General features: G+C 46.5%; 1 protein-coding gene across 4 annotated transcripts in view; it reads left to right on the top strand.

Annotated features, from left to right (window-relative positions):
- The window catches only part of LOC110530621 (arf-GAP with coiled-coil, ANK repeat and PH domain-containing protein 2), a 74,709-nt gene that overhangs the window by 28,354 nt on the left and 33,470 nt on the right, over nucleotides 1–12,885 (top strand). For all 4 annotated transcript variants that reach the window (XM_036990027.1, XM_036989951.1, XM_036989910.1 and 1 more), the window contains exons 5-10: nucleotides 2,022–2,075; nucleotides 3,094–3,152; nucleotides 4,526–4,709; nucleotides 9,435–9,479; nucleotides 9,595–9,690; nucleotides 12,493–12,567. In XM_036990027.1, coding sequence (XP_036845922.1) covers nucleotides 2,022–2,075; nucleotides 3,094–3,152; nucleotides 4,526–4,709; nucleotides 9,435–9,479; nucleotides 9,595–9,690; nucleotides 12,493–12,567 — 513 coding nt within the window. The remainder of the gene's footprint in view (nucleotides 1–2,021; nucleotides 2,076–3,093; nucleotides 3,153–4,525; nucleotides 4,710–9,434; nucleotides 9,480–9,594; nucleotides 9,691–12,492; nucleotides 12,568–12,885) is intronic.

Genomic DNA, 12,885 nt, shown 5'->3' with positions numbered 1-12,885 from the left:
TGCAACTAAATGGTCGCAGCCTGGAGCCGTGTGTGTGAGAGACTATTTCATACAATAGGACTATTATCCATGGATAATACATTTTTGTCTTAGACGGAGGTTTTCACACAGCACTGTTCTGTCCCGTGTATCTGGACCTAACATTGCTGTTCTCTCCCGTGTATCTGGACCTAACATTGCTGTTCTCTCCCGTGTATCTGGACCTAACGTTGCTGTTCTATCTGGACCTAACGTTGCTGTTCTCTCCCGTGTATCTGGACCTAACGTTGCTGTTCTGTCTGGACCTAACGTTGCTGTTCTGTCTGGACCTAACGTTGCTGTTCTATCTGGACCTAACGTTGCTGTTCTCTCCCGTGTATCTGGACCTAACGTCACTGTTCTGTCCCGTGTATCTGGACCTAACGTCACTGTTCTGTCCCGTGTATCTGGACCTAACGTCACTGTTCTGTCCCGTGTATCTGGACCTAACGTCGCTGTTCTGTCCCGTGTATCTGGACCTAACGTCACTGTTCTGTCCCGTGTATCTGGACCTAACGTCGCTGTTCTGTCCCGTGTATCTGGACCTAACGTCGCTGTTCTGTCCCGTGTATCTGGACCTAACGTCGCTGTTCTGTCCCGTGTATCTGGACCTAACGTCGCTGTTCTGTCCCGTGTATCTGAACATAACGTCGCTGTTCTGTCCCGTGTATCTGGACCTAACGTCACTGTTCTGTCCCGTGTATCTGGACCTAACGTCGCTGTTCTGTCCCGTGTATCTGGACCTAACGTCACTGTTCTGTCCCGTGTATCTGGACCTAACGTCGCTGTTCTGTCCCGTGTATCTGGACCTAACGTCGCTGTTCTGTCCCGTGTATCTGGACCTAACGTCACTGTTCTGTCCCGTGTATCTGGACCTAACGTCACTGTTCTGTCCCGTGTATCTGGACCTAACGTCACTGTTCTGTCCCGTGTATCTGGACCTAACGTCACTGTTCTGTCCCGTGTATCTGGACCTAACGTCACTGTTCTGTCCCGTGTATCTGGACCTAACGTCACTGTTCTGTCCCGTGTATCTGGACCTAACGTTGCTGTTCTGTCCCGTGTATCTGGACCTAACGTTGCTGTTCTGTCCCGTGTATCTGGACCTAACGTCACTGTTCTGTCCCGTGTATCTGGACCTAACGTTGCTGTTCTGTCCCGTGTATCTGGACCTAACGTTGCTGTTCTGTCCCGTGTATCTGGACCTAACGTTGCTGTTCTGTCCCGTGTATCTGGACCTAACGTCACTGTTCTGTCCCGTGTATCTGGACCTAACGTTGCTGTTCTGTCCCGTGTATCTGGACCTAACGTCACAATACAGATTGATTAGATTTTTTTTATATTGAACTTTATTTGTCACATGTGCCGAATACAACAAGTGTAGCAGGTAGCCTAGTGGTTAGAGCGTTGGACTTGTAACCAAAAAGGTTGCTGGGTCGAATCCCCGAGCTGACATGGTAAAAATCTGTCCTTTTGCCCCTGAACAAGGCAGTTAACCCACTGTTCCCCGGTAGGCCGTCATTGTAAATAAGAATTTGTTCTTAACTGACTTGCCTAGTTAAATAAATAAAAACTGAAATGCTTACTTACAAGCCCTTAACCAACAGTGCAGTTTAAGAAAGAGTTTATTTATCAAATATTTACAGAATAAACTAAAGTAAAAAAAAAAATAATTCACACAATAAAACAATAATGAGGCTATATACTGGGGGTACCGGTACCGAGGGGTGCGGGGGTACAGGTTAGTCGAGGTAATTTGGACATGTAGGTAGGGGTGAAGTGACTATGCATAATTAATAAACAGTGAGTAGAATGATTAATTTGATTTAATTGTTCAGCAGTTTGGGGGGGTAGAAGCTGTTAAGGAGCCTTTTGGTCCTAGACTTGGTGCTCCGGTACCGCTTGCCGTGCGGTAGCAGAGAGAGCAGTCTATGACTTGAGACCTAGTATCTAACGTGCAGTCCTAGTATCTTTGTGTTACTCTTATTTTTTTTCTCCCACAGTCCAGTCTCACAACGTTTGCTGAGAGTCTGCAGGAGATGATCAACTATCACACGGTATGGCCGGCGACATTTGATTTTAAAACAGAACGTGGTTGTGATATACAGTTGGCTTGTGTGTCTAACCCAAAGACCATCAATGTTAAGTGCCAGTGGGTGGTTTTGACAGGAATGGGACCTTAAAATAGTCAGGCTTTCGTCTCGCTGAAAAGCAGAACTGCAAAACCAAAAACATCTCATGTTCCAAACACAGCCTTTAACCGCATGTAACAGGGAACAAACGTCCTGCCTGCTTAAATGCCTCCCTAGTCTCTTCTTTCAAGTGTGGTAGGACACTTGTTAATGTCCTACCCTCTCTACCATTCCCCCTAAACCCTATGGTGCACCAGAGCAGGTTTTAGATGGTGACTTAACACTGAAGAGACCTCCCTAGTCCTGTCTTAGTGTCCTACTGCCTAAACCCTAGGGTCTGAGACCATGACTCGACACTGGAGACTGCAGTGAGATCAGCTGAATGATTTGTTCCAAGTTTGCTACTCCAGTGTTAACCCCGAGCACATGATCCTTAAAGCACAGAGCCAAAAATCTGTTTTGTCACCATAGCACGGCCCTCCCCTCCTGTCCCAACCACACTGGTCTTATTGTCTGATCCTGCATCAGCAGGTTCAACACCGTGAGGCCTTCAACTTTGGTGTGTCTGAGGCTAATTTAGCTAACTGTCCGTTTTTGGAAGGAAGCTCTATGAGTCGGTCTCTGACTAACTAGCTGCTTCACGGCATGTCATTATTGAGCTGATTGGGTTTTGAAACCTTATAGGCTGGTGTGAATTAAAATATGCCTGAAGGGGGACAGTCCGAACAATGCTGATTTTTATTTGTCACGTTTTGTGAACTCTTCTATAAAGTAGAGGTACACACCCTGGTGCGATGGAGTGCTGACTTGCTGAACACACACCATTTGCGTGTAAATAAACGAGTTTCACACACTCCAGCTCGTCATAATTAAATGTGAAAAGGTTGCGGCTGTTACTCGGTTGGACAGGTACTTAATCAGTCATTTGTTTCTCTGCTTATAGATTTTGTTTGACCAGGCCCAGCGATCGATTAAGACACAGCTTCTAACATTTGTCAAAGAGTAAGTATGTCAACACATCACTGTTAAGTGTTCTTCTTGTACATAATAACAGTGGACATTAAGTTATGAACAGTATCTCTGTATTTAACATACAAATGGTTTCTGATAGATCATGATCTTGGTCGAAAATAACTAAGGAAGTAAATGACATGGTCGAGCCATGTAAAAAAATAAAAAAATAAATAATCACACCGCACAACTGCTCAAAAGGAGGAAGCCCACGCACACAAGCATCACATGCTTATGAATGAAGAGATTAGGGACAGCACATTGACACAATGGAGGATGGGATTAGACTCAGTCCAGGATGGCAATGTGTAATGCTAGGTTATTTGTTCAGAATATTAGCTTCTGTTAAAATAATGTACATTTGTTAACCTACTCGCTAATGCACCCACATTTTCCCAGAGAGTTTGCGTAAGAGTTTAAGCCTGCCTTTGCCCACACCACATACAGGCAAAACTCCTACATCAGGGTTCTTTTTTTTTAAAGAAACACTCAAAACTATCTAACCAAACAATTACTCACTCCTCCTAAGCAGTCCAAGGTGACTTTTATTTTACTCAGACTCGAGCAGTACAAGCCAAAAAACAAGATTTTGAGTACAAGCCAAAAAACAACATTTTGAGTTGAGGTAGTAACCTTTTCCTCTGTTTAGAGTAACTAGCGTCCTCCATGTCTGTACCAATTAATTTTAAATGTACAATGTCACACTGCACACACTAGCTAATGATTCAGGGTGCATGTGAGGCTAATAGCCGAATAGTCATTAATTGCTTTGTCAAGTACTTAACTCGAGCATATGACATCACTCTGAAGGCGGTAGACTCATTTGGACTCACAAGAAGGGAGAGAAATGATATGTTTATTGGACGTTACTTTCCTTTAAAATACCATAGACATAGAAGATAGACTTTTTCCTCTAATGATTAGCTAGACTGCTTGTTAATACAATTTTCAACGTCACACATTTTCTTATTTTCTCCTGAGTGGATTCAATTGGTCCTTTCTTCTTGGTTACTGGTATTTGGGCTATTACAGCCACTAGTTCTGTTTTTTGTTTTTTTTAAACAATGTGAATCATAGAATCTCACTTGCGCTTTTTAAAATGTATTTGAAAAAAGAAAATGAACTATGTGAAACCAGAGAGAATCTCATTCTCCATTTTTAACTTGTACAACCAAAACATGGCTGCAAAGAAGGTCTCAAAAATAAAATAAACAATTGAATGACAATGAATGAATGAAAGAAAGTAATGCCTATATTCCTGGATGAAGTACAATTTGACTAAATTGACAAACATTTAGCTGAGGTGAGGCTTTCCTCGGTGTGTCGTACGTATTTCTGACCTATGTTTTAACTCCCGCCCTTAGGGACCTGCGGAAGTTCAAAGAGGCTAAGAAGCAGTTTGACAAGGTGAGTGAGGAGAAGGAGGCGGCGTTGAACAAGAACGCCCAGGCGCCTCGCAACAAGCAGCACGAGGTGGAGGAGGCCACCAACATTCTGACGGCTACGCGCAAGTGCTTCCGCCACATCGTCCTTGACTACGTCCTCCAGGTACAGACCCAGGATCAGTTTACCTTTATAAATCCTTAACTTAACCTTCGGAGGTAAGTAAACATGCTTAGACTGACCTTTTTTATATATACGTTTTTCAACTTCATCCTACTATGAATTAGCAAAGACGTGTTCACCAAGCCCTGTCCTGGAGAGCAACCCCCCAGTGGGCCAGGTTTAGTTTCAGGCCAACACCTGCACATAGCAGATCATTGGCTGAATCGGTGTCACGATTGTATTCAAGGGCAAAACTTAGCTTTGCACTGGAAAACAAAAAATTGGTGTTTCATATTGGACTAGTTCAGTCCCTCCGTTTCAGTCCGTTTTCTTCTGTTTGTTGTCAAATTAATACGATTCAGGTGTGACCGTGTGAGGCTGGAACAATAGAGCCCCACAGTGGAGGTGTCATAATAACCATTGAACTGTTAGCTTAAGAGGCCCATCGGACATATTCTTTGGCCACTATACCTATTTTGCCAATTGGCCTGGTTTACCACACGGAGCCCTGCTGATCCGTCTGCCGATGTAACAACACGAGGGGGCCACAACAGACTTTCTTCCGTCGCGACGTCCCTCAAAGGCCCTTCTGCTAGCTTGCTAGCCCCTGCGCGCTAGCTGCCTGAAGCCACTCACTGGACTCCTATGATCACTCGACTACGAATGCCTCTCCCTAACGTCAAAATGCTTTGTCCATTGCTGTTTTGGTTAGTAATTATTCCCTTATTTCACTGTAGAGCCTCTAGCCCTGCTCAATACGCCTTCGTTAACACTTTAGTTCCACCTCCCACACATGCGGTGACATCAGCTGGTTTAAATGATAGTCTCTAGAAATATCTCTCATCTTCACTCTATGTACAGGTCTACCCCCACTGTATTCACATCCTACCATCCCTTTGTCTGTACATTATGCCTTGAATCTATTCTACCTTGCCCAGAAACCTGCTCCTTTTACTCTCTGTTCTGAACGTACTAGACGACCAGTTCTTTTAGCCTTTAGCTGTACACTTATCCTACTCCTCCTCTTTTCCTCTGGTGATGTGGAGGTTAATCCAGGCCCTGCTGTGCCTAGCTCCACTCCCATTCCCCTGGCACTCTCATTTGTTGACTTTTGTAACTGTAAAAGCCTTGGTTTCATGCATGTTAACATTAGAAGCCTCATCCCTAAGTTAGTTTTATTCACTGCCATAGCACACTCTGCCAACCTGGATGTCCTGGCCGTGTCTGAATCCTGGCTTAGGAAGACCACCAACAGTCCTGAAATTTCTATCCCTAACTATAACATTTTCTGACAAGATGGAACTGCCAAAGGGGGCGGAGTTGCAATCTACTGCAGGGATAACCTCTGCTGTCTTCAACCAGGATCTCAGCGATCACTGCCTCATTACCTGCGTCCGTAATGGGTCTGCGGTCAAGCGACCACCCCTCATCACTGTCAAACGCTGCCTAAAACACTTCAGCGAGCAGGGCTTTCTAATCGACCTGGCCTGGGTATCCTGGAAGGATGTTGACCTCATTCCGTCAGTAGAGGATGCCTGGTTATTCTTTTAAAAGTGCTTCCTCACCATTTTAAGTAAGCATGCCCCATTAAAAAAAAATTGAACCAGGAACAGATATAATCCAGACCTAACTGCCCTTGACCAGCACAAAAACATCCTGTGGGGTACTGCGTTAGCATCGAATAGCCCCCGCGATTTTTTACTTTTCAGGGAAGTTAGGAACCAATATACACAGGCAGTTAGGAAAGCTAAGGCTTTTTCATGTGCATCCTATAGCACTAACTCCCAAAGGTTCTGGGACACTAAATTCCATGGAGAATAAGAGCACCTCCTCCCAGCTGCCCACTGCATTGAGGCTAGGAAACACTGTCACAACAGATAAATCAGTGATTAATTGAGAATTTCAATAAGCATTTTTCTATGGGGGGCCTGTTGTCCTCTGGCAGTCTCTATGGGTGTGCCACAGGGTTCAATCCTCGGGCCGACTATTTTCTCTGTATAAAAACATAAAATACTGTAAAAGAAATGTAACACCGTGATATGGTGTTTGGCCGTATCGCCCATCTTCTCCAGGTTTGATGCAGTCAAGACCGGTGCTATGCAATCATATTAGATGATAAATAATATAGATATGGCAGCTATTATTCTACTATAGCAAGAGTCTGCTTGGTTGGTTGCGGTCTCTCGTCTCTCGCTCTCTCCTCGATGTTCCTGTGTCACTTGCTCACTTGGAGTAGCCTACACACACAGCATGGCCCCTGCTAGAGCGTCCCCTCTCTCTACCTCCTCTCACAGTAGCCTACGCACACAGCACGGCCCCTGCTAGAACGTCAACTCTCTCTCACAGTAGCCTACACACACAGCACGGCCCCTGCTAGAACATCAACTCTCCCCCTCCTCTCACAGTAGCCTACACACACAGCACGGCCCCTGCTAGAGGGTTACCTCTCTCTACCTCCTCTCACAGTAGCCTACACACACAGCACGGCCCCTGCTAGAGGGTTACCTCGCTCTCCCTCCTCTCACAGTAGCCTACGCACACAGCACGGCCCCTACTAGAGGGTTACCTCTCTCTCCCTCCTCTCACAGTAGCCTACACACACAGCACGGCCCCTGCTAGAGGGTTACCTCTCTCTCCCTCCTCTCACAGTAGCCTACACACACAGCACGGCCCCTGCTAGAGGGTTACCTCTCTCTCCCTCCTCTCACAGTAGCCTACACACACAGCACGGCCCCTACTAGAGGGTTACCTCTCTCTCCCTCCTCTCTCTCTCGTGCTTTATCAGCTCCGGATGTAGCTTAATAATGGCCTTTTCTGCTGTTTCTCTCCCTCGGATCGGACAGGGTCTGGGTCAAACCAGGTCTATACGGAATGTGTCTAGTTGTCCTCGGGTCCGTTTGGAACGGGTCTCTCTTTTTAAAATGTATTTCTGCGAATCGGGTCTTTCTGGCCAAGTCCCTGGGCCCTTTCGGAACAAGTCCAACTTTTTGGAACCGCGAAGGCCTCTACTCTGTAGCATGAAAGTAAAGGCCAAAGTGTCCATGCAATGCAGACCCTGATAAGAATCCTCACACTCAGGCACATTCAGCCTATAGGTCCAACAGGGTGCTGTTCACTCACTCGTCCCATAGATGGTCATAGTGTTTAGGGCTGTCACATTTAGTCTGAAGACCCAGGCTTGGCTTTTACAGTACACATGGCTTTTACAGTACACAAGGTATATTTCCCTGATAGCTTAGCTGACCTTTCACAATGGAGAGATTAGTTGTATATCACCAGAATACATTTACATGAATACAGCCCTGCCTGCTCCTGGTGTGGCTGCTCCTGGGCGGCTGCTCCTGGGCGGCTGCTCCTGGGCGGCTGCTCCTGGGCGGCTGCAGTGATGATTCATGGACAATGTCGGCTGATAAGGGGACCAGCCGTAGCCATAATGTGCGGCCCAAATTACACCTTATTCTTAATTTTAGTGGACTGCTTTTGGACTAGGGCCCATAGGACTCTGGTCAAAAGTAGTGCGCTATATAGGGAATAGGGTGCCATAAGACTCTGGGCTAAAGTAGTGCACTATATAGGGAATAGGGTGCCATAAGACTCGGCTAAAGTAGTGCGCTATATAGGGAATAGGGTGCCATAAGACTCTGGGCTAAAGTAGTGCGCTATATAGGGAATAGGGTGCCATTTGTGACGAAGACAGTGTTGCTGTGAATGGGGAAGTGGACTGTTTTCTAGTGCATACGTTTCACAATGAGGGCATTTTTCTGTTTTCAAGGGCTGATTGATAAATTATCTGTCTCTCTCGTCCCCTAAATGGGGTAGTGTAGTATTGAGCTTTTCTGCTATTAAGCACCGATAACCTATAGCCCATGCCTTGAAATCACAGCTGATAAAAACAATTTAAAAGGGGGCATTCCACCTAAGTTGTACATTTTTGAATGTGTTCTGTACGAGTGAGTTGTTCGTGTCGACGACCCCCCTTTTAATAGCTGTACTGGACTATTAAGACCTTTTCCAGTTGACTCTGTGCTTTACGTTGCTCAATATCCTCTCAACTGCCCAGTGGGTAAACAACCAACGCCCTAGAACCTTCCGCGGGTCTTTAATCCTTCAGCAGATATCAAGCAGATATGAAAGATGGTAGAAGCAACATGGTGATAGCACTCCAACTCTCCCGTCCTTTGTCGCTTGCTTCCACCGATCAAATATCTACACGCACTACATCATGAATTTGTCCGCGTTGGCCCAGATTAAGAAAAGCCCCCGTTTCTTTTATAGCTCCTCCGGCTTGAAATGAACCTGATTTGACCTGCAGACTGCAACAGGCGCTGTGTGTGTGTGTGTGTGTGTGTGTGTGTGTGAGACGTTAATTAACTCTGTCTAAAGGGTAAACCCGATAGGTCATAGCAGTTTGTGTACAGTGCAGCTGGGCATATGAGATCACAGGACACATCCTGACTGCAGCAGAGGGAGGAGGGGCTCCCCCTGATGTCAAAGAGAGGGATAGCCATCTATTCAATCTAGAGTGGCGTAATTCTTGCTAATTATATGCTAGTCATGATGCCCGTTTTAATGGGGACCAATTAATTTGAAATACATTTAAAGTTGACTGGTTGGAACTAGGAAGTGTTTGTGATTCCATAATTTCACTAGTACGGTGCTCTCTTTAGCTTTCTCATAGACATAATCTAACCCTGAACTCCCCCGCCCCCACCCCCCCCTCCCACACAGATCAATGTACTACAGTCCAAGAGAAGATCGGAAATTCTCAAATCGGTAAATATTGTTTTCCGGAGGACTTCCTCATATAAACCTAAGTACCAGTATGTTGATCCTACATCTCTTGCCTCATATCCGACATCATCTCTGATTGGTCTGTTCCTCTCCGCAGATGCTGTCCTTCATGTACGCCCACCTGACCTTCTTCCATCAGGGTTACGACCTTTTCAGTGAACTGCAACCGCTGATGAAACAGCTGGGGGGACAGGTAGGCCTTTACCCTGTTGTCTCCCGTTGTACTGTAGCTACACCTGGCCACAGCCCTGGGCCTCTCATGCCTTATAGCAGTGTTTTATCAAACCTCTCCTCGGGAGAGTTCAGGGCTATGAAACCTATCTCACCTGATTCACCTAGTCGGTCTTTATGATTAGTCGACATGTTGAATCAGGTGTGCTTGATCTGGATTATATCAAATGCATGTAACGTCAGGGCGCCATCCCGAGGAGAGGTTTGAGAACCTCGGTTATGGGCAGGGCATTCTCCAAGGAGAGATTTGAGAACCTCAGTCATGGGCAGGGCGCCCTCCGAGGAGAGGTTTGAGAACCTCGGTTATGGGCAGGGCGTTCTCCGAGGAGAGGTTTGAGAACCTCGGTTATGGGCAGGGCGTTCTCCGAGGAGAGGTTTGAGAACCTCAGTCATGGGCAGGGCGCCCTCCGAGGAGAGGTTTGAGAACCTCGGTTATGGGCAGGGCGCCCTCCGAGGAGAGGTTTGAGAACCTCGGTTATGGGCAGGGCGTTCTCCGAGGAGAGGTTTGAGAACCTCGGTTATGGGCAGGGCGTTCTCCGAGGAGAGGTTTGAGAACCTCGGTTATGGGCAGGGCGTTCTCCGAGGAGAGGTTTGAGAACCTCGGTTATGGGCAGGGCGTTCTCCGAGGAGAGGTTTGAGAACCTCAGTCATGGGCAGGGCGCCCTCCGAGGAGAGGTTTGAGAACCTCGGTTATGGGCAGGGCGCCCTCCGAGGAGAGGTTTGAGAACCTCGGTTATGGGCAGGGCGTTCTCCGAGGAGAGGTTTGAGAACCTCGGTTATGGGCAGGGCGTTCTCAGAGGAGAGGTTTGAGAACCTCAGTCATGGGCAGGGCGTTCTCCGAGGAGAGGTTTGAGAACCTCAGTCATGGGCAGGGCGTCCTCCGAGGAGAGGACCAGCATATTCCTTCCTTGCCAGGGGAGGTTTAAACGGAAAATGTGACCGAGCTCTTCCTCCTGCTGCTGATCCTCCTGCTGCTGTTCCTCCTGCTGCAATGATTATTATCTTGGTAGAGCAGAGTGGAAATGAGGAAGCTGGATGAGGAATGGTTATTTGTGGTTCATTGGAACTCTAATCCTAAGTAATACGTTTCCTCTGTCATCGGGTAGTGTTTTCCTCTCTGTGAGATGAGTTATCCTAGCTGCTGATTTAGATTCATTAAGAGGAGACTAGAATTACACTGATGTAGGAAACAAGCTCTGGGGTCATCCAGTGACCTAATTAAACAGTCAATAAATTACTCAATCTGAAGTTGTTTTAATGGAGTGGATGTGGCGCTAACCACGAAGGAGAGAATAAATCTCCCCACAATCCAATTTCACACATGATAACGCATCAATGGTGGCATCCATTTTGTTCAAGGAGGAGAGCTCATCTCTTAGAGGAGCAGCTGTTTATCCACGGTACATCGACATGTCTATGGGCTAGATTGAAAAGGAGCAAGCAGACTATCCTCTAGCTACATCAAAGGGCTGTTCAAGATAGTTTAGTAGCCTAGTTTGGGGTCTCTGGTTGCTAGTTTTCAGTTTCCCCTACAGACAGACTTGATCTCAAATACTTGCTAATCTAAAGTGTCTTCCTCGTCTCACGTCCTACATCTGCACTGTTCTGAAAACACTAGATCCCCTATACCCGACTGGTAGGGTCAGTACGGGCCACAGGTCCTGACTACAAAATCACACACCAGAAAATATATATTTATTATATTTTTTTGGGGTGGAACTGTCAGGCTTCGACTCCTGGTATCATAAAAACACGTCATGGAAAATGTGTCGAATTGCAGGAAATTAGCTTTAAATTAGCGTTTTCTCTCCGTCCACAAGAAGGGCGTGAACAGTTTGGGGTTGCGAGGTGGGGGGTTTGTTACTATGCCGATTTTAAATGACAATATACATATGAACCTTTGCCACCTAGGACATTTGTGTGCCCATCGGACCTTCTCAGACAGTACTTCAGCACCCTAGCACTTCTCAGACAGTACTTCAGCACCCTAGCACTTCTCAGACAGTACTTCAGCACCCTAGCACTTCTCAGACAGTACTTCAGCACCCTAGCACTTCTCAGACAGTACTTCAGCACCCTAGCACTTCTCAGACAGTACTTCAGCACCCTAGCACTTCTCAGACAGTACTTCAGCACCCTAGCACTTCTCAGACAGTACTTCAGCACCCTAGCACTTCTCAGACAGTACTTCAGCACCCTAGCACTTCTCAGACAGTACTTCAGCACCCTAGCACTTCTCAGACAGTACTTCAGTACCCTAGCACTTCTCAGACAGTACTTCAGTACCCTAGCACTGGAGGCATTAAAGCAATATTGCAGAAGCCTACTGGGGATTGTGGGGAACAGCGCTGGACCGTGTTCATTAGGCACCAGATGTAAGAGCGGGAGGGACTTCCTGGACTTGTCCAATCAGATAGTCATATTTGATTATTGCCCAATTGCCCCTGTTGAGGTGAAGGAAGCCTCTTTAAGACTACTGGTATGGGCACGAGGTATTTGTAGGCTTAAGGTGAGCAAAACCATGCAACCTACTTTTAATTTGACCTTTATTTAACTAGGCAAGTCAGTTAAGAACAAATTCTTATTTTCAATGACTGCCTAGGAACAGTGGGTTAACTGCCTGTTCAGGGGCAGAACGACAGATTTGTACCTTGTCAGCTCGGGGATTTGATCTTGCAACCTTCCGGTTACTAGTCCAATGCTCTAACCACTAGGCTACCTGCCACCCCACATTTACTCACACACTTAATGGTTTGTGTTTCAGCTGGACCTGCTGGTGGTGGATGCAGCCAAAGAGAAGAGGGACATGGAGCAGAAACACTCCACCATTCAACAGAAGGTACAACCCCCCCCCCGTTCCCCCGTCCCCGACAGCTCTATGAGCCTCTGGTCTAGAGTGGTGATCTGATGGGAGGGGATCTCTCAGCGATTTTAAAAAGCCTTTCTTATTATATTCCTACCCTTTTCTATTAGGACCAGCCCTGAAACTCTGCTGCGATTTTCAAAAATACCCCCCCCCCCCCCAGACATAGAAAAATACAGTATGTATTGTTATGAATGGAGCCATTATTAACTATCTACGTCATTGGAGAGGCTTGGGTAATGGCATCTCATTGGACAGGCTTGGGTAATGGCATCTCATTGGACAGGCTTGGGT

Source organism: Oncorhynchus mykiss, chromosome 1 (assembly GCF_013265735.2).
Source record: "Oncorhynchus mykiss isolate Arlee chromosome 1, USDA_OmykA_1.1, whole genome shotgun sequence".
NCBI classification, from domain to species: Eukaryota; Metazoa; Chordata; class Actinopteri; order Salmoniformes; family Salmonidae; genus Oncorhynchus; species Oncorhynchus mykiss.
The sequence above is the reverse complement of the archived record's forward strand: the minus strand, read 5'-3'. Positions and strand labels throughout refer to the sequence as shown.